Source organism: Watersipora subatra, chromosome 6 (assembly GCF_963576615.1).
Source record: "Watersipora subatra chromosome 6, tzWatSuba1.1, whole genome shotgun sequence".
Taxonomy (NCBI): domain Eukaryota; kingdom Metazoa; phylum Bryozoa; class Gymnolaemata; order Cheilostomatida; family Watersiporidae; genus Watersipora; species Watersipora subatra.
In genome coordinates, this window is record NC_088713.1 from 28,034,741 (window position 1) to 28,054,070 (window position 19,330).

Genomic DNA, 19,330 nt, shown 5'->3' on the forward strand with positions numbered 1-19,330 from the left:
AACTTTCGCGAAATTACACATTATATGTTATATAGTCAACTTTCGCGAAATTGAATTTCGCGAAATTGAATTTCGCGAAATTGAATTTCGCGAAAGTGAATTTCGCATTTGAATTTTTTTGTAACATTTATAGTTTATATTTTATAATAAAAACTTATCTCTCATTCAACCAAATATATAACATTCTCCGGAAAATCAACCCCTCGGTGTCCCAGATATTAACCCCCTCACTCATCCGGTAATCTCTCGCTCTCCTCGATAATCCCCGAGATCCACTCCGGAAAACCAACCAGCCCTCGATGTCCCAGATATTCACCCCCCACTAATCCACCGATAATCCGCGACGATTCGGCCGACTAATCCGCAACGATTCCCCCGACTAATCCCGCGATAATCCACGTTTAATCGGATGACTCATCCCCCACTAATCGGATGACTCATCCACAGATAATCCGCCGATTACGCCGGGAGCGGATCCATACCCCCTCGAATTCAACCCCCTACTCTACACCACAATTTCCCCCCAAACCCCAACATCTCATTCAACTCCACGCAATTCAATCTACACCCCTAGCCAATTTAATTCGCAACCCCCTTTTTCTATCCCCCCGCTGGATCCGTCACTTTTTTGTGTAGATCTGCTCTCTACATACTACTAACGTGATTGGGAACACTAAATTGAATAAACCATTAAAAAAGCTATGAAAATACGTACACTAGATGAATGCCTGATGTTACATGGGTTATTAAAAGTTTTCAAACAATTTTTTGTCAATCAACAATTTTGCTTCTTATGCTTCACGTTTGTGCAGGATATAAAACAGCCTGTAAACAGTGACAGTTAATTTAGTTGTCATTGGCTAAGTTTCTTTACCCAATGAATTTGAGTAACTTAAGGTAGTTTAGATCTTGACTATAATAACAGCTGTTTTTGTCTGTATGAAGCCAGCAATAGCAAAAAAATATTGCACCAAGTTAGGTGATTGGAATACTAGAATATTGTAATATACTGTTTTAGGGGCTTTTCAGAGTGTGGGAACAGATGAAGTTGTCTTTAGCTATTTTATATTGGAAAATTTGCTTCAAGATAGAAATGAATATTAACTTTATTTACTAGCAGTGCATAAAGCCAATAAGGTCATAGAAATTATGATAAAATGGTAAAGGTGATTGCTGTCAATGAAGGAAAAAATAAAATAGTAATTTGCACATCAGAGTAGTGTAGCTGCAAATAGCAAATGTGTCATTCAATCTTATACAGTGAAGTCTGGAGGACTGGCGAGCAGAGATATGATAGCTTAAACGATGTTGTGGAGTTGTTTGACCTTGACCACATGTTTTGCACACATCGACTCTAGTTAGGTGTTTTTAGTTTTGTAATGTTTGCTATATGCAACTGGTCAGTATATGATTCTATCCATGGGTATACGATATGGAGGCAGAGGTTTTATTGCCTGTAGTAGGTTTGTTGATTGTTGTGAAACATGGGTCTACAAAGCTGGAGCTGCATTAGACATTATTGGAGTTATCCATCCTTGATAAAATCTTACAAGGCTCTTGGCGTTTACTTTATGACGTTTCAGGGTAAGTAATCTATTAACAACAAACCTAAATTTATCTATGATTGAATTAATATGCTCATTGAAGTGCAAATTATTATCCATGGTCAGTCCAAGAAGCTTTGCGGATCGAGTTTGATAGATATGAAAGTCATTGATTTTTAGTACAGTAGTTGGTGCAGTAACATGTTTAGCTGTAGAGTAAAGACCATGTACTGTGTTTTGGTAGTTTTGAGTTGTTGTACCAGGAAACTGTTTCATTAGCTACGTCCTGCATGTGGTTCTTTTGTAATGAAATTATACGTTCTCTCCCTGATTTATTGTCTATTAGCACATTATTCTTTTCAACATGTTGATTAAGTGTAGTGCCATCAACAAACATTATTCTATCAGTTGTTGATCAAATACATAAATATTCCACAAAGTTGGTATCAGTACAAAATATAAGTGAATTGACGAGCTTCATCCTGAAACACATTAAAGCTGTATCTCAATGTACTACTGCACACATTATTTAGCACAGTTATACATTAATTTTATTATTAATTTTCAATTATAAAATTAAGTAACTTTAATTATTGAATTAAAACTAATTAATTGATTTGGTAATTAACTAATTATTAACTGCCAATTAATCAATTATTAACGAATTATAATTAATTACTAATTAAATATTAATTAATAACTAATGATTTAATTAAATAATTGGTAATGCTAATCTTAGCGACTATGGAGTGACTATGTGACTAGAGACAACTGCTATAAAATTTAACATATCCTAAATATTATATAATATAGCAAAACATAAATTTTATCATCAGGTTGTTCATATTTGCATGTTGACTCCGTAGATGCAAGGAAATGGAAGACTTTCTTTCTCTTTCTTTTTAATTATTGAATTGATCAACTAATTTAATAAATAAAGATATTTTTTCTTTTCTCTGAGAAAAGAAAAATAAAAGATAATTAAAAAGAATTTCTTTGTATTAAAAAATTAAATAATGAATTTAATTAATTAATATAGTCAACTATATAGTTTGCAATTGCAGCTACAGTTTTGCAGTTACAACTGCAATCTACATGCATTGCAAACAACAGTTTGCAATGCATGTAGTTTGTCGAGCATCAATGATAGCCTGTACAATGTCCATCATTTTGGTGGTGGTGATTTGCTGTCGTGGATAGCTTCATCTATATATTTCCGTTTGTGATAGTTGCTGCGAGACTAGTATTACAACAAGAAAGACGTTTCCTCATGCTAAATTAAACAGAAACGTGGAAACGGAAACAAACAACAGCTTGGGTTTATGATAGTGTGAACTTTGTTACCACTGGTGATCACCGAAGTACTGTGGCATCAACGCCATGATAAAACAATATAGTGAACCAGCTTTTAATGAAAATACTCATAGCAAGGTACTCAAAGTGTGTTATGACATTGCTGACAGGTGAACTGATCACCAAAGAACAAACTCTCTATAACATCTGGTCTCAAGGATCTCCTATCTGAAGGTGCTGTCAAGGGTCTCTGGAGAGGAAATGGAGGGAATGTAAGAAAGATAGCCCCAGAAACTGCCATGAAGTTCATGGCATACGAACAGGTAAGGAACTCTCTTTTTCTCCTATATACTGGTAAATTGATTGGGCTGTTTCTAAGGATCAACTTGCAGTTTTAAGGATATCTCATTCTCTGCAGTTGTAAGGACTGACAAAGATGGTGGAAAGAAGGGAGACGATAACTCCTTTTAGACAGACTAATTTCTGGCTCATCAGCTGGTGCCATTGTTCAAACAGTCATTTATCTTTTAGAGGTGGGACACGAACAGGTAAGGAATTGTCTTTCCTCCTCATTCTTTTCTTTTTTGATTTTGATCCTTACTCTTTTTCTTCTTATTCTATTAGAACTGAATAAGAAGTACGCATGACTAATATAAACCTCTAAACCAGTTTGTAATGAGTATTGTACCTTTATGGAGCCAACTTGTAGCTTTATGGAGCCACCTTGTAGCTTTATGGACCCAACTTGTACCTTTATGGACCCAACTTGTAGCTTTATGAGTCCAACTTGAGGCTTTATGGAGCCAACTAGTAGCTTTATAGAGCCAACTAGTAGCTTTATGGAGCCAACTTGTACCTTTATGGACCCAACTTGTACCTTTATGGACCCAACTTGTACCTTTATGGACCCAACTTGTACCTTTATGGACCCAACTTGTACCTTTATGGACCCAATTTGTACCTTTATGGACCCAACTTGTACCTTTATGGACCCAACTTGTACCTTTATAGAGCCAACTAGTAGCTTTATGGAGCCAACTTGTACCTTTATGGAGCCAACATGTACCTTTATGGACCCAACTTGTACCTTTATGGACCCAACTTGTACCTTTATGGACCCAACTTGTACCTTTATGGACCCAACTTGTACCTTTATGGACCCAACTTGTACCTTTATGGACCCAACTTGTACCTTTATGGACCCAACTTGTACCTTTATGGACCCAACTTATACCTTTATGGAGCCAACTTGTACCTTTATGGACCCAACTTGTACCTTTATGGTCTCAACTTGTACCTTTATGGAGCCAACTTGTACCTTTATGGACCCAACTTGTACCTTTATGAAGTCAACTTGTACCTTTATGGACCCAACTAGTGTCTTTATGGAGCCAACTTGTACCTTTATGGAGCCAACTAGTAGCTTTATGAACCCAACTTGTACCTTTATGGAGCCAACTTGTACCTTTATGGAACCAACTTGTAGCTTTATGAAGCCAACTTGTACCTTTATGGACCCAACTTGTACCTTTATGGAGCCAACTTGTACCTTTATGGAGCCAACTTGTACCTTTATGGACCCAACATGTACCTTTATGGAGCCAACTTGTACCTTTATGGAGCCAACTTGTACCTTTATGAACCCAACTTGTACCTTTATGGACCCAAATTGTAGTATATATTTGAAAATTTGAAATGAACAGCTACAAGTACTATGGTGCCTCGTGTGGTTTTAGCACTTATCAAAAGCTTCTCTCGCAATTAGACCAGAAAAAAGTACATCCGATACATCTGAGGGGAATTTCACGTGCAGCAGCTCCTGAAAAATACCCGCCCTGCAGCAGTTAACAACTTAATGAAGCTCCAACTTTGTATTCTGTTGAGGCACAAGAACATTTTGAGATTGGACGCCTGTTTCGTCATCGCATAGCGATATTCAAGTTGCTGACACCCTGCATATTCAGTAGGAGTCAAACAGCATGATGATGCTCTAGTGGTATTTGTATTTGGTCTTTTACTCATGATTTCATTTTATTCTCAGAACGAACTGCAGGTTTTTCATCAATATAGTACGTGTATGAAAAGTAAGTATTTGATTTTTGTACGTCAATTGACTAGATATTCTATAAGAAGTTTTTCATTCCCTACTCTTTTATTAACTCTTTCTTTTGAATTTGATAAGATGTATTGTTTTAGAAGAGCTTTGTGATTTGAACCTTGAGTGACCAACCCACGGTCACAGACATCATTGCACCAAGCCCTCCTATCATCATGTCATTTTCTTGATTTTATTTATGCTATTATTATTATTATTATTATTATTATTATTATTATTATTATGTAGAGCTGTATTCTTTGACTTGGAGGCATACGTTATTAGAAAAAAGGGAAGACAACTCTTTGCCTAATGCATACACTCGCATCTATAGATTTCTATAGCTTGTTACAGAAAAAAAGGAAATGTAAAAGAAAATATAATGATTTCATTCAGAAAAATATGGAAAATATTTGAGGTAATCCAATTTAGAACCTTGTAAACATCAGTCTATGATTTACAGTTTGAATGAAAAACCTTTCCATCAACCCCCATATATAGGGTCTATTTGTACTTTCAAAAGAGTTGTTAGCTGCCTACTCTCTATGATAGATATGCGAAGTGCTTGATTACTAAAAATTTTATGCATTACTTTATTGTTGCCATTTCTAAACTTTTTTGATTTTTTTTTCATAAAACTATAAAATATAAAAATATGTACGTCTCAAAAACATTTGGAAAACTGCCTGACCTCTGTCATGACCTTTTTGCAATGACTTGTATAAAACATAATGAGAAACACCAAAGTTGAAGTTAGGATTGTGAATTTGCTTCTTGACGTGGTAGTCATTCAAAAGAGCCAAAGAAGACAACTCATACTACAATATTTACTATAGAGCTATGCCGTGCCTTTATCCAAAGTCATGGTTGGAGGTTAGCATAATATTGCATTGTACGTGATTTAAACTTTTGACATTCCGCTTGTCAGCACAACACTTTTGCACCTGCCCTGATCATCAACCATTGAATAGCTGTTGGCATTTTTAGTTAATGTTTATCGGCTCACCTAAGGATCTGTTATCGCACACAAAACTGCCAGGGTACTAGTAAGTACACAACTAAAGCACTAGTATGGCACTGTATTTTAGTATGGCACTAGCCGTACAGAACCCACAGCAGGAAGGAGTTTCACTTTACACATCCAATATCATGCACAAGTGCTATAATTATAGAAAGATTTTAATAATCAAATCTTACACATTTTTAGGATGTAAATGTTATATACTTATTCTATATTGTTGTTTGACAGTTTGTCCTACCACCTCTGCAGATTATATTTCTTAATTATACATCCCATTTATGTTCTAGTAATCTCATGTGATGGCTAGTGCTGGGACGATTTTAAAAATCCGTTTCGGTACGATATGATGGCGTGGTTAACCGATATATCGGGTATGTTATTCGGAGTTGTCTTACCTGCCAGAAAAAGGCTGCCATGAGAGAACAACTCCCTAATGAGTCCATGTCTATATATTTCTCAAAGTCCGTATAACTGTTGGTTTTCCGGCTATAGCTATTATTAGAACAGCTGAGCTGTACAACAATGCAAACAACAATGCAGAATGGTAAATCATGGCTTACCGCCATTGGAAGCCTAACCTTATTAACTAGCTTAGTGGAGTTTTTCCTTGGCAATATGCCAGGCTACTAGCTTGAAAGGTACAGTTGTTTGACAAAGTTTTAAAACGTTTACAGTTGTTTTTATTTTTCTCTTAATTTATTTTAACTACACAAAACACTTCTCTCATGATATGTACTTTGAAAGTATTGACGATATCCGATATTTCTATATGGACAAAAAGCACTCAGTACTGTCGGTATCAGAAAGTGGTATCGCCGGTATACCGAAATATCGTAATATCGTCCCAGCACTAGTGATGGCTAAAGAATAAAAGCTTCAACAACAGAGATTGAAGCAAAAGCTTAGCTACCTAAATAATAACCAAAGTCGGACCATAGTACGGACAATCTATACACACAAATCAGTTAAAAACTAGCAAAAACTACTACTCATCAACTGATCATCTATAAAAGCTATAATTCTTTGCTTTTACGGCTGTCTATAAATTAATGGATAGAAATAGCTGGTATCACTAATTGTAAGTAAAGTGCTGTTTTACATGTCTGAGTTTTTGCTGCTTTGTACTTTTCACATTTCCTAGTACTCTGCCAGTCCAGGGTGCTATGAAAGATTGTCAGGTGTAATAGTTATACACACAGCTATGCAAAAATGCAGCAAGGTGGTTGAGTAGTAAAATTGGTAGCGTGCGTGATTGGTAAGTTGAACATTCGAGTTGATTCACGTACTGTGACTAGTAGACTAGAATCATGCTCTGTAAGAAGTCATCATGTGTAATAACGATATGTACACAATTATTCTTATGGTGTGGAACGGTTGTTGAGCAGTGCATTGGTCGCGGGCTTGGCTGTGAATCCGAATACGTGGTGCAATATTCTTTCCTATTGATTTATGCATGGTTTCAGACAGTTGAATAGACAGACACAACTCTTACTATAACAAAGATTTTAGAATGGGTCTGCAGGAAATATGGACTAGTAAAGAAAACTTTCAGGAGTAGGGTGGAGACAACTCTTACTTCTAACGTATCTGCGCTGAACCAAAAGCTGCTGATGATACAGCCTGCGGAACTCAACAGGAAGAAGCTGAAACCAACTCACTTGTTATCTGATTATTGGTTGTAATCTTGTCCGAGCTTGCTGATATTCTTCTAATAACGATAAGAAAAATGATATTGATCCAACGAATAAACGACTTTATTACAGTAATAATATTATGTCTCTTTTAAAAGCAAAACACTAGCTGTCTTTTTTAAACCAAAATTTCACAGACACCTCTTATTAGTGAACGACTTGACATTACGTTCTTATTCAAACTCACCAATCACATTGATTGATGTGAAAACTAGTATTGATGGAAAACTAAACATTGCAGTCCAATAATCAAAACTTTAATAAAATTCTAGATGTACTAGCTAGAACATAATATTTTTAAGAAACAGTCAGACACATCTTTATAACGAAAAAGACTAAATACAAAATGTTATCTCGACAAACAGTAACAACAAAAAAACTGAAAAATATTATTTAAACGACTTTAACGGCTAGTGCTTGATTAGAACAGATAGATTATTCTGATAAACAATTATAAACATAAATAAATTCTTCGAACATGTGAACAGTAAAAAGTAAACTTGTTAAATGTTCATCGCGTACAAATTTTTTACAAATCCCGTTAATGACGTTTATCATCTTTTCTTCAGTCTATTTTAAATAAAGGGTGTTGGAGTTGGTCTCTCACGGCTCTTTGTGAGAGCATAACCTATCCAACTCAGAGAAAGGAGCAGCACATCTCTCCATCTGGCCAATATTAATACTTAATATTAATAATAGTTAATGTTAATAATATTAATTAATAATTACTAACTATTATTGATTAATTATTGTTTTCTCACATGAACAATAATTAATAAATTAAATGATAAAGTGTCAGTGATGCATGTTGAAGACTATATAAGTATTGCAGTAGTAGCATATAGTGGCAGCTACAGCAGGTGGCAGAAAACTTGATATTTTCAAGTAATTAACAAAAAGTACTTGTATTCATTATATAAAACTGCTAAGTGATTAATAAGATAGTGAACAAATGGAATAGTTACGGAATAGCCAATGATGAGATGACATATAAAGATCTAGCCAATGAACAAATGACATTGTGAAAGACTGGCCACTGAACAAATAGCAGAGCAAAAATCTAGCCATAAAAAGAAATGGAATAGTGAAAGACTAGCCAACAAAAACATGACATATTAACCCTAAGTTTTACAGTAACTTTTCCAATAAAGGGTACATGATGACATACAAGAAACAAATCATAAAAGTGTATTTATGTAAGACTCAAAAACAGGTCCTTCTTAATTTTTTTATTTAAAAATTAATTTATGTAAATTTTATTTAAAAAGAATTAGTAATTTTTACTGTTTTAAAAAGAAGATAGGAAATTAGCACAAACCTGAAATTCCAGATGCGTGTAAACGAGAAACTTAAGTCATTGCTGCCTCAGGACTTCCAAAACCCTCCAAAATAGTCATCGGCAGCAACACAACAAAAAAGTTTTTATCATGTCATCAGAAGAATCAGAAAATCAATTTAAGCCAATGTGACTCAAGTAACAGATATACACATGTTCACCTGGTCACCCAATACTTTACAAACTATCTCATCTTGATATCAGCTAAATCTTTAATGTCAACATGGCCATTGTGATCATACTGCCTATTAATGCTATGAGGTAGAAAAAGCCATTGCATGGTACACAAGTTGACCTTGACATCCAATGACTTGAATCAAATTAGCCGAGCTATTCCGTATTCGCTACTGAGGAGTCTTCCACTTGACCAGAGTAGTATAATCTCTACCATGTGTACAACAGCAACTGAACAGATTATCAGAGTGTAGACAAATTTACTTGCCAAGTTTAAACTTTTCTGAAATAATGATTATGTCATATAAATTATGTACAAATTGAGTTACCAAAAACTTTTCTTCTAGACTGTGAACCAGAGGTCAAAGTTCACAATCTAGGTCAACGTTTATTTCTCAGATGTTGTAGGTAAAGCATCACTAAGCTTCACAAAGTTACCAGAATAAAACTTTGCTTTAGCCTGTTTCTATAATGTGTGCTGCCTTTGCAACCTACTTATCCTTTGTTGGTCCTATATGTAATTGTACAAATATATCTACTTATCTTTTGTTGGTCTTATATGTATTTGTATGTAAGATACCTGTATCTTGACTATGACCTAGTTTCATCTTGCCTCTGCCTAGCTGCGGTTTCTACATACCGATGTCAGAACAACTCTCATGTCAGAGCTACATATCTTTTATACATTAAGTTGTTATTTTAGTATACACAAAAGATAAGAACGTAACATTTTTTTATAACAGTTCATCATTTGACATCTGACAATTACTACAAGACCAACATATTTTCCTGCCAAGACTGTCTGTGTCACCATTCGTGTCAGCCTCCATAAACATTCCAACTACGCTAATTATCTGTCCGCATCCGCTTGCTTATCTTTGTCTGTGTGCCTGGAACAAAATGAATTGTGTAAATAATATTCTGCAACCTTTTCGTATCTTGTGTTTGACTCATGCCACACATATTTTATGCAAGTCATTCTCTCCTATATAAGGGAACCCCATCTTGTTTGTGAAAAGTCTTTAGTTCAACATACATACATACTATGATATATTCTCAATACGTAATATAGATCGTTAAATATACTGTTCTTAAATACAACCACTGTCTCGTTATCGCAGTATTAAACCTTGTGGTAGAAAAACAGTTCTACAAACATTGGCTTAAACAGAAGAAGCACCCTAAGGGTAACATTGCTAAGAAAGACATTAGCAACAGGTTATCACACTGGTGTCAGAAGTTTTTGCGTGCGATGGGAGACAGTGAGGAAAACTCATTGGTGAGTCTTCAAGATCCAATGGAGCGGGTCGACCAGAGGTTTGCGCAAATGGGTGATGTCGTGGACCGGCAGCAGGATGCACTAGACGCTGTGGACAGGAAAACTGACAGTATTGAGCGTATGATTCGAACGTTGACAGAGAGGATGTCAGAGATAGCTGACAGAGGACCGGCAATGAGGGGAGAGAGTCGTTTCCTTCCAGCGGAAGATCCAGAGGTAAGTTTTGGTGGCAACCTATTAGATCGCAATGGCTATGAGGTAGGGCAATCTCGTAGGAGCGACTGGGTGAGGTTTGGCTTAAGTTTTACTGGGAAAAGTGAAGAAGATTTTGATAGTTTCTCAACGCAATTTGAAACGTGTTGTTTATTGAATGAGGTGCCCAAGTCTTCTTATGTGCTGGTTTTACAGCTATATTTTAAAGATCTTGCTGCGGCATATTTAAAGGAAATTGTTAGGGCAGAAGGCAGTTCGGTAACTTATGAAAAAGTAAAAAGGCTCATGAAAACTAAGTTGAATGCATGCAAAGGCGATGAGCAAGTAGCGTTGGAAGTCTCAGCAGTGAGACAGGGAAGCACGGAAAGCGTGCGCAAGTATTATGAACGCTTCAGAAAAATTGTTGCGAGTGGAAGCGCTGGGGAAGACAGCCCTTATATTTTGCTTCACTTCAGAGCGGGTTTGCATTCAGCTATTAGAGACAAAATAATGGGCACACCATGCAAAAACTTATCAGATATTTTGAGAGCTGCAATTGGTGTAGAAACTGCGCTACTAGCAGATAAAAATATTTCTGATGTTTCTGACGTTTCCGCAAATTACCAGAGTGGCAGGCCTCACCCAGTTCAAAACAAACGATTTGACAAGACAGTTAGGAAATGTTTTTTGTGTATGTCCGACAAACATCTAGCTAGATTTTGTGACAAGAAGGCTGTGAGTAGTAGGGAAGGTCAGCAAGGCCAGGCAAGGCCAGGGCAGGGTAGGTTTCAGTTGTACCAACAACCCAGACCAAACTTTGACAATAGCAGCAATAGAGGCCAGCATAGAGTAAATAGCCAGCAAAATGAGATGCCGAAATGGTTCAAGGATTGGCTAGCGAGTCAAAAATCTCCAGTTACTGAGCAACCTGTCACAAATCCCCCGCGAGCAGCATATGCTTCGGCCGAATTGCCCCTTGCAAATTCTACGAGACAGCCAGCTAGTGTAGCGCTCAACCAGGCACGAGATAATACAACTGTGGTTTTTGACAACATGGCTTTTGAATACGTTGAGGCACCAGTTGCACAGGAAGTTAAAGCAAAAGTAATGGGTCCAATAATTTACCGTGTAGCTACAATAGTACCCGCGGTTGTTTTTGAAGTAGCACAGGTTTCGCAGGTAAATGTTGAGACAACTAAGGTAGTTCCTACTGTGCCTAGCGAATGGGTAAGCAGGGAACAAGCTTACGAATTGATTTCACTTGATGTAGCTGAAACTGAGCAAGTGATGACTAACCTTAAGGGTAGTGCAGGTGAAGTGAGTGCAAGCGGTTTGCAGAGGCAATTGAATAGCGATAGTAAGGCTAATTATCACCCTTCTAGACCGCCTAGTGTAACTAGAAGGAATGTTGGTAGTGGACTTGGAATGTCATATGCCATGAGTTTCTTGTTTACATTCCTTGCGCTCTTGACTATGTGCCAAGCTCAGTCCCCAATGCTTTGCCGGACTGGGCATACTGTAGCAAAATTTCATTTACCGAAATTGCTTCCTTGCATACTGCCAGACACCACTGCCTCACACGACCCCTACGATTTGACATTAACGTTATATAAGCCCAATTTGGTCCAATACAAAAGCGGAGCATTTCATTGCAAAATCATTCAAACTAGGATTGTGACGCATTCAGGATTTTTTGGTGAGGGACAGACAAGGACAGACGACTACCTTGACCAACTTGTTTCACGAGACACGTGCTATTCAATGTATAAATGGCATACCTCCCCGCATGGTGATCTGGTACAAATTGGTTCAATCTACCAAACAGATAATGTGGCGGAACCGGAATATCACACTGGTTTTAAATGTTGCGCAGATTATGAGTTCACTGTCTTTAATGCTTATTTGTATGAGACGAGTGTATTCAAGCGACATGGAGTAGCCGAGAATGTGGAAAGCCCTGCTGGTGTGGTAGACCACTGCACCTACCTCGCTGGCTTCTGCAACCTGAAGGATGGCTCTGCTCTTCTCTGGGAACCAGACGAGAGGGAGGAGTGCAAGTACCTGCCACACCAGACTTTCCACGGCCAGTTCCAAGATCGGTTCTGGATGGCAGAAAGTGGTGAGTTAGCCTTAAGTTTCACTAAAAATCAGATTGTGCGTCAAGATAGCGAATGTGGTGGCGATGTGGAGTTGTCTGACCAAGGCATAGCTTGCAGCCGTGTAAACAATGTAACCCGAGGGAAACGAGATATTGATGGACGAGTAACGGATAGCGAAGTAAATGCCAAGCTGCAAGCTCTTGAATTACGAATCCACCAAAATTACAATCACATGTTCAAAGCGTTCTTTCTGAATAATTGTCATGCCATGCAAGCACTAGTGCAATTGGTCACAAGTTCACTTGAGCGAAGCCCAACATTGGCTGCTAGGCACCTACTAAATAATACCTACGTTTATGCAATGCTGACTCACAACCTTTTATCTGTTTATCCATGCGAACCAATTGAGAACTACTCTATAATGTCTGCGGAAACGTGCTCTAGCAGGATTCCTTTGAACATTAATATTGCCAGCGCTAATAAAACTGTTTGGCTCGACACTCATACAAATATAGTATTTCATGACAGGGACTACGGTGAGTGTGCAATGAACCAGGAAATTCCTGTTTCGCTACAGAACAAGTTGTACTATTATCATCATAGCAGCGGTGACTTGACTCCTATTACCAAGACTGACTCTCTTAACTTGATATTTCTAGACTATTCAGCGTTTGGCATCGAACATGACAAGGTGGTAATCCATCAACTATTACTATATGACTGGGATACATTTAGAGACAAGTTCTCACTAAATGACTGGGCTAGTTCCTCTTCACATCAAGCAAAAATTCTGGAGCATTTAGGCGTAACTTCTAATTTTCACAGTGACCCTTTACTGCAATCCGGCAAACTGGCAAACAATATAGTCAATCAAGGAACCTTTTCATTCCTGAGTACCTATGGTACATGGGACATAAAGCAGTTTTGGATATTCTTGTGCTGTCTATATATAACCTTAAATTTAGTTTGGAGATGCATTCTCATGTGCACTGGACTGAAAGCATTTGCAAAAGATCCTAAGAAAAATTTGCGTGGATATTTCCTTGGCTCTAAGGAAACTGATAGAAATACCAAAATATCTATCGCTTTGAACCAAACTACTGGGAATACCCAAATTCCATTAGAGCAAAATGAGCTTGAGGAGATTGAGGTCGATGAATTGCCATCTAATAGCAATGACATACTATCAGATAAAATGACTAACATAGAGGAAAACACTAGGGCTCCAGGAGAGCCAGCTTCCCTTCCGCTAGTATCTTACAAAACACCTGAGCGAAATTTACCTAGGGAAACTGACCAACTTAAAACACGAAACAGACGATCTACTAGACAGACCACTAAGCATATAGCCTCGCGGACAAAAGCAAGACGAGTATACACACGACAACATGCTCCCACCTTAGCAGATATTGTGTGCAATGTGTCGAACTTAGTTCATGAATCTTTAATACGTACCACAATTCTTGGTCAAGAACATGATGCTCTGATAGATACGGGTGCGCAGGTATCCACAATTAGCATGGACTTGTGTAGAAAACTTGGCATCCAGACTAAAATAAAAGAAACTTCTCGAGCTGTAAGAGCGATGAGTGGACATGTAGTGTTAGGATTAGGTGAGGTTTTTGTGCCAATACGATGCCATGGTAATATACCTATTGAAACAGTTCTTCTAGTAATAGACACATGCAAATATTCACTAATACTAGGAGTTGACAGTCTAAAACAACTGGGAAGGTTTTGTGTTGACTACCACTTGGGAAGACTAAGAATACAGCCTGTGAGGCATGGAAAACAATTGTTTAATAACTGCGCTACGATTAAACATGCTGACAGTAGAATGTACTGCAATGTGTTTGCAGACAGGGATTTAGTTTTTCCACCGTACAGTGACAATAACTTTTGCAACTCAAGCGGAACTTATTATAACGACCATGTGGTCTTTGAACCAACCATAGTACACGAAGACTTATTATTTGCAAAGACACTCAATCCAAGCGACAGTAATTTGAGGTGCCGTGTAGTAAATACTTCTGAAAACTACATTACAGTATTCAAAGGAACTCCGCTTGGAATTGCCTTTTCATTACCTGCAGATGACATGGATGTGGTTAATGCTAATGAAGTTTTTAAAGATGTTAATACCGAGCCAACTGACCCTATAAGTAAAATTGACTTGACAAAATCTGTATTGAATACACAGGATCAGAAACGATTTAAAAGATTTCTTGAGTCTAAAAGAGATGCTTTTGCTACTCACTCCTTTGACTTAGGCAGAGTATCTGGGTTGTCTGGTAGAGTTTGTGACACTAGGGATGCTGCCCCTATCCGGCATGCACCATATCGAATACCGGTAGTACACAAAGCCCCCTTAGATGAGGAAATAGACAAGATGCTTAAAGCTGGGTTAATAGAGCCTGCCCAACAAAGCGCATGGGCGTCACCAATTATTTTAGTGAAGAAGAAGAATAGTACGAGTATGCGCATAGTTAATGACTATCGTAGGGTAAATGCATGCACACATACTCTTTCTTTCCCATTACCTCATCAAGACAGTGTCAAGGAGATGCTCACAGGGAGCTCCCTTTTTACAACGCTTGATTTAATGAAAGCCTATTGGCAAATTGGGTTAGATAGCGAAGAAGATAGAGAGCGAAGCGCCTTTGTGACATATAATGGGGTGTTTAGGTACAAGGTGATTCCTTTTGGTTGGAAAAACTCTCCACAAGTTTTTCAGAGAGCAATTTCCACCATCTTGGCAAATCTGAACTGGAAAAGCTGCCTTTCCTTTTTGGATGACATTTTAATATTTAGCGAGAATAACGTGGACACACACATTGAACGAGTGGGTGTCGTGTTGGACCGTTTTATAGCACATGGTATAAAGGTCAATCCAGAGAAATCATCATTTGCCAGAGATAAGGTTCAATATCTAGGACATGTGTACACAAGTAAAGGCAGTCAACCTACTTTTGAGCTAGTGGACAAAATATTGCGGTTTCCTTCGCCTCATGACCTCAATTCACTGCGTAGGACTATTGGGCTAGTTAATTATTATCGGACCTACATTCCAAATTACAGCGATTTGATAAAGCCCATTTTAGAACTTTTGAAACATGACCGAAAATTTGTTTGGACCGAATTGTGTGAGACAAGATTTAATTTGCTGAAAAGGAAGTTGGCGGAGTATCCCGTGCTAAGATATCCAGATTTTACAAGACCTTTCTTTGTGCATACTGACTGCAGTGGATTTGCCTTAGGAGCCCAGCTCTGTCAAATGTTTGAGGATGGATACCATCCCATTGCATATCACAGTAAGGTGTTAAACACAGCTCAGCAGCGATATTCCACCTATGAACGTGAAGCTCTGGCAATCGTGGATGCATGTAAAACCTTTCGTCATTTCATTCTTGGACATAAAACTACAGTTATTACAGACCACTCTCCACTAAAATGGCTAATGACCTGTCAACACAAGTGTTCGAGATTAGCAAAATTTGCCCTAAAGTTACAAGAATACGACTTAAAGATAGTACACAAGCCTGGTAAATACAATGTTGTGCCAGATGCTCTATCAAGAGTTTCTATTTCAGACAATTGCGTAGTAGGCTCTACAATAACACACCTGTCATCTACCAAGGAAGACCTGTTGGCATTCAAGAAATTTCAGCGAGAGGACGACTACCTATCTAAAATCATACGTTTTCTTACTCATGGCGAAAAGCCGACCGACTGCAATCCTACTCAGCACAGACACTTCGAAAACCAGAAGGATAACTATTTCTTGCAAGAGGAGGTGTTGTATTACAACCCATCCGACTCGGTAAGAGCCCTATTATGTGTACCTGAAGCGCTGCAGCTTGACCTGCTTGCAACATATCATTCGTCTCTCTTTGGTTGCCATGTAGGCAGATCGAGAACCTTCAAACGTTTATCTCAGCGGTACCATTGGCTTGGAATGTCTCGATGTGTAGCAGATTTCATATCCGCTTGTGTGCCCTGCAATCAAAGGAAACGTGGTTACGTTAATCCAGTATACCCATTACAACCCATCGAATGCGAACGACCATTTTCTCGTGTAAGCATGGACCTACTTGGACCCCTTCCTTTAACTGAGCGAGGTGCAAAATACCTTGTAGCTTTTCAATGCAGTTTCACAAAATTTGCGATAGCTCGTCCTATTCTTGATAAGAAAACGCAAACAATTGCTGAAAACTTGATTGAGTTTGTCATCCTACCACATGGCGTTATGAATGTCCTTTTAAGTGACAACGGCTTGGAATTTGCATCCGATCTAATGAATGACTTGGCCAAAACGTTAGATATTGAAAAGAAAACGATTTCAAGCTTTCAAGCTTCAACCAATGGTGGAATTGAACGATTTTTCAGTACTTTCAGTAATCTGATGTCGACCGTAATTAACAGGTCACAGACGAATTGGGACCAGATGACTAAATATGTACTTCACGCATACAACAACACTGTACACAATTCGACCAAGTTCAGCCCTAGCTACATGTTATATGGCAGAGAGTTGGACATACCATTTGATTTGTGTATGCCAATAACTATCCCGAAAAGTTATGCCGAGGATAAGTCAAGTGTAGATATCATGAGAGAATCCCTAGCCGTTGCTTGGGCTCAAGCCCGCGACAACATCGAATGTGCTCAAGCCAGTTACAAGTATTACCATGACTTGCACGTGAAAGGGCATGACTATGCTGTTAACGATTGCGTGTATACCCTGGTACCTCGAGTAACTACCGGACAAGTGAAAAAGTTTACGAGTCAGTATTACGGACCTTATGTGATTACGAAACTGCGAGATCTAAACGCATACATCCGAGCAATGGGTGCTGCTGGAAGGCCAGTAGGAGTGGAATTCGTCACTCACCTGCAGCGACTTAAAAAGTGCAAACCGCCTCTGCTCCCTGGTAGTGATACTCCGCAGTACGTATCAGTAAAGCGTGCTACTGATTCTAGAACGAGTACTGGCGATGTACCAGATCACACCCAAACTAACACTGATTCAGACACAAGTAATTCTCAACCCCGTCATACATACAACCTACGACCCCGCGCCTAGTTGCTACGTACCATCAATATTTCATGCTTTTCCTTGTTAGTTTTGTGAATAGACAATCTTGTACTCGAAATTGTGCGTTAAAAAAAAAAAATTGTATTAGTAAGTGCATGGAACTAGAGAACACTATTGTTCACCCATTTGCTCAATAGTGTTAACTCCTAAATATCGATGGTAATAACTTTAACGTAACTATATTAGTAAGTAGACAGTTCCAGTTATACACAGCACTAAGTAACTGTGAGTAAAACATGTACGTAATAAATTCGTAATCTGATTGTGAAAGAAATTAAATCAACAGTAAATATGCAGACTGTAATGATGGCTGGCAGGATGGAAAATTAGTAAATAGTAAGTAATAAGAAATGTAATAGAAGAATCAAACAGGAGAATTATTAGTTTGGTTAATAATTGAAGCTGCGTCAAACAAAGAATCTTCACTGTCATCGTCAATTGTTGCCAAGTTGCTCACTTCACCTAAATTAATCAGTTCGGCAATACTGGGAAGTTGATTGTCTCTTCGATGCCGTAGGTAAATAAATTTGTAAAGTAAGAAAAATAGTAATTAAAATTAATAAAATACTGATTGGTAGAATCGTTGATAATAAAATAGTTGAAAGTTTGTCGAGACCGTTCGTTGCAAAAACAGTTGAGTGGATGTAGATAGAAGTGATGTTGGTAGTTACGATCGAGATAATCAGTAGTGGAAACGTTCGTAATAATGACAGTTCGATCAGTTGGGAAGTAATCACTCAGTGAATCAGCTGCAAGTAAAACTAGAGTGATTAGTAATGGGTAGTTTACCTGTCATTAAAATTCCGAAATAACTCAGCTAGTTGATGACTTTCGTTAAACCAATGTGATGAAACGGAAATAGCCCTTGCGCAGGTATGATGCAGTTATCAGTCTTAATCATGAACTTGGGCTAGGGTGAAGCAACTTCTTAATTGGTGACTTCTTAACTTCTTAATTGGTTCACGAGTTGATAGTAGTTATGTTGTGGATATTACCGTACAAGCAATCATGTCAATCTCGTTTAGTTTATAAGTTTACATACCTCTCTGGATCAATAGATGCGGATTGTCAGTAATTACTTGGAGACGATGAGATACAATTAAAAATAATAAATTTGGATTTTCGGTTATGTCTAGTAAATTGAAAGAACAATTGGAACAAAAGCAGACGGTAATTAATAAGCAAAACATAAGTGGAAAATAGTAAGGATGCACGAGTACAAAATTGATAAATTGTACTATAGTCTGCTAGAACATATTGAGTTCTTATCAATATCTGGTTATTGCATAGAGTATTTGATTTGGCTAAACAGGAATTGGCTTACCTTTTCTAAATTGGTCCTCAAAATTAGCATGCATTAGCGAGCATGCAACTCTTGTTGAATGCTGAATTAGCATTCAAAATTCGTTTTCCCCTTGCATCAACCAAAGAAGCCAGCCTACTACAACCTTGACACCGACTAGGATTTCCCATTGCATCTAGGAGACGCCATCAACGGTTCACTGCCGCTG

The 19,330-nt window shown here is 37.9% G+C and overlaps 1 protein-coding gene and 1 long non-coding RNA gene across 4 annotated transcripts; one reads left to right on the forward strand and one right to left on the reverse strand.

The window, feature by feature from the left end:
- The first annotated feature begins 1,199 nt into the window (after nt 1-1,199).
- LOC137398613 (uncharacterized) lies at nt 1,200-5,595 on the forward strand. The gene is made up of 3 exons (XR_010978978.1): nt 1,200-3,160; nt 3,256-3,385; nt 4,574-5,595. It is a non-coding gene; the product is annotated as an uncharacterized lncRNA (long non-coding RNA).
- Nucleotides 5,596-9,827: 4,232 nt separating this feature from the next.
- On the reverse strand, nt 9,828-18,663 carry LOC137398470 (uncharacterized). 3 transcript variants are annotated; one of them, XR_010978936.1, is made up of 6 exons: nt 18,609-18,663; nt 16,567-16,720; nt 14,180-14,274; nt 12,612-12,765; nt 11,922-12,141; nt 9,828-10,044 (listed from the first exon to the last, which is right to left on the reverse strand). XR_010978936.1 is itself a non-coding variant. In XM_068084590.1 (5 exons), the coding sequence occupies exons 1-5, from the start codon at nt 16,623-16,625 to the stop codon at nt 10,005-10,007; spliced, it is 459 nt and encodes a 152-aa protein (XP_067940691.1). In that variant the 5' UTR covers nt 16,626-16,703; the 3' UTR covers nt 9,828-10,004. The 3 variants fall into 3 exon arrangements, 1 of the variants encoding a protein (XP_067940691.1); XM_068084590.1 differs by lacking the exons at nt 11,922-12,141; nt 18,609-18,663 and adding an exon at nt 14,982-15,091 and having other exon boundaries at nt 16,566-16,703; XR_010978937.1 differs by lacking the exons at nt 11,922-12,141; nt 12,612-12,765.
- Nucleotides 18,664-19,330: the final 667 nt, after the last annotated feature.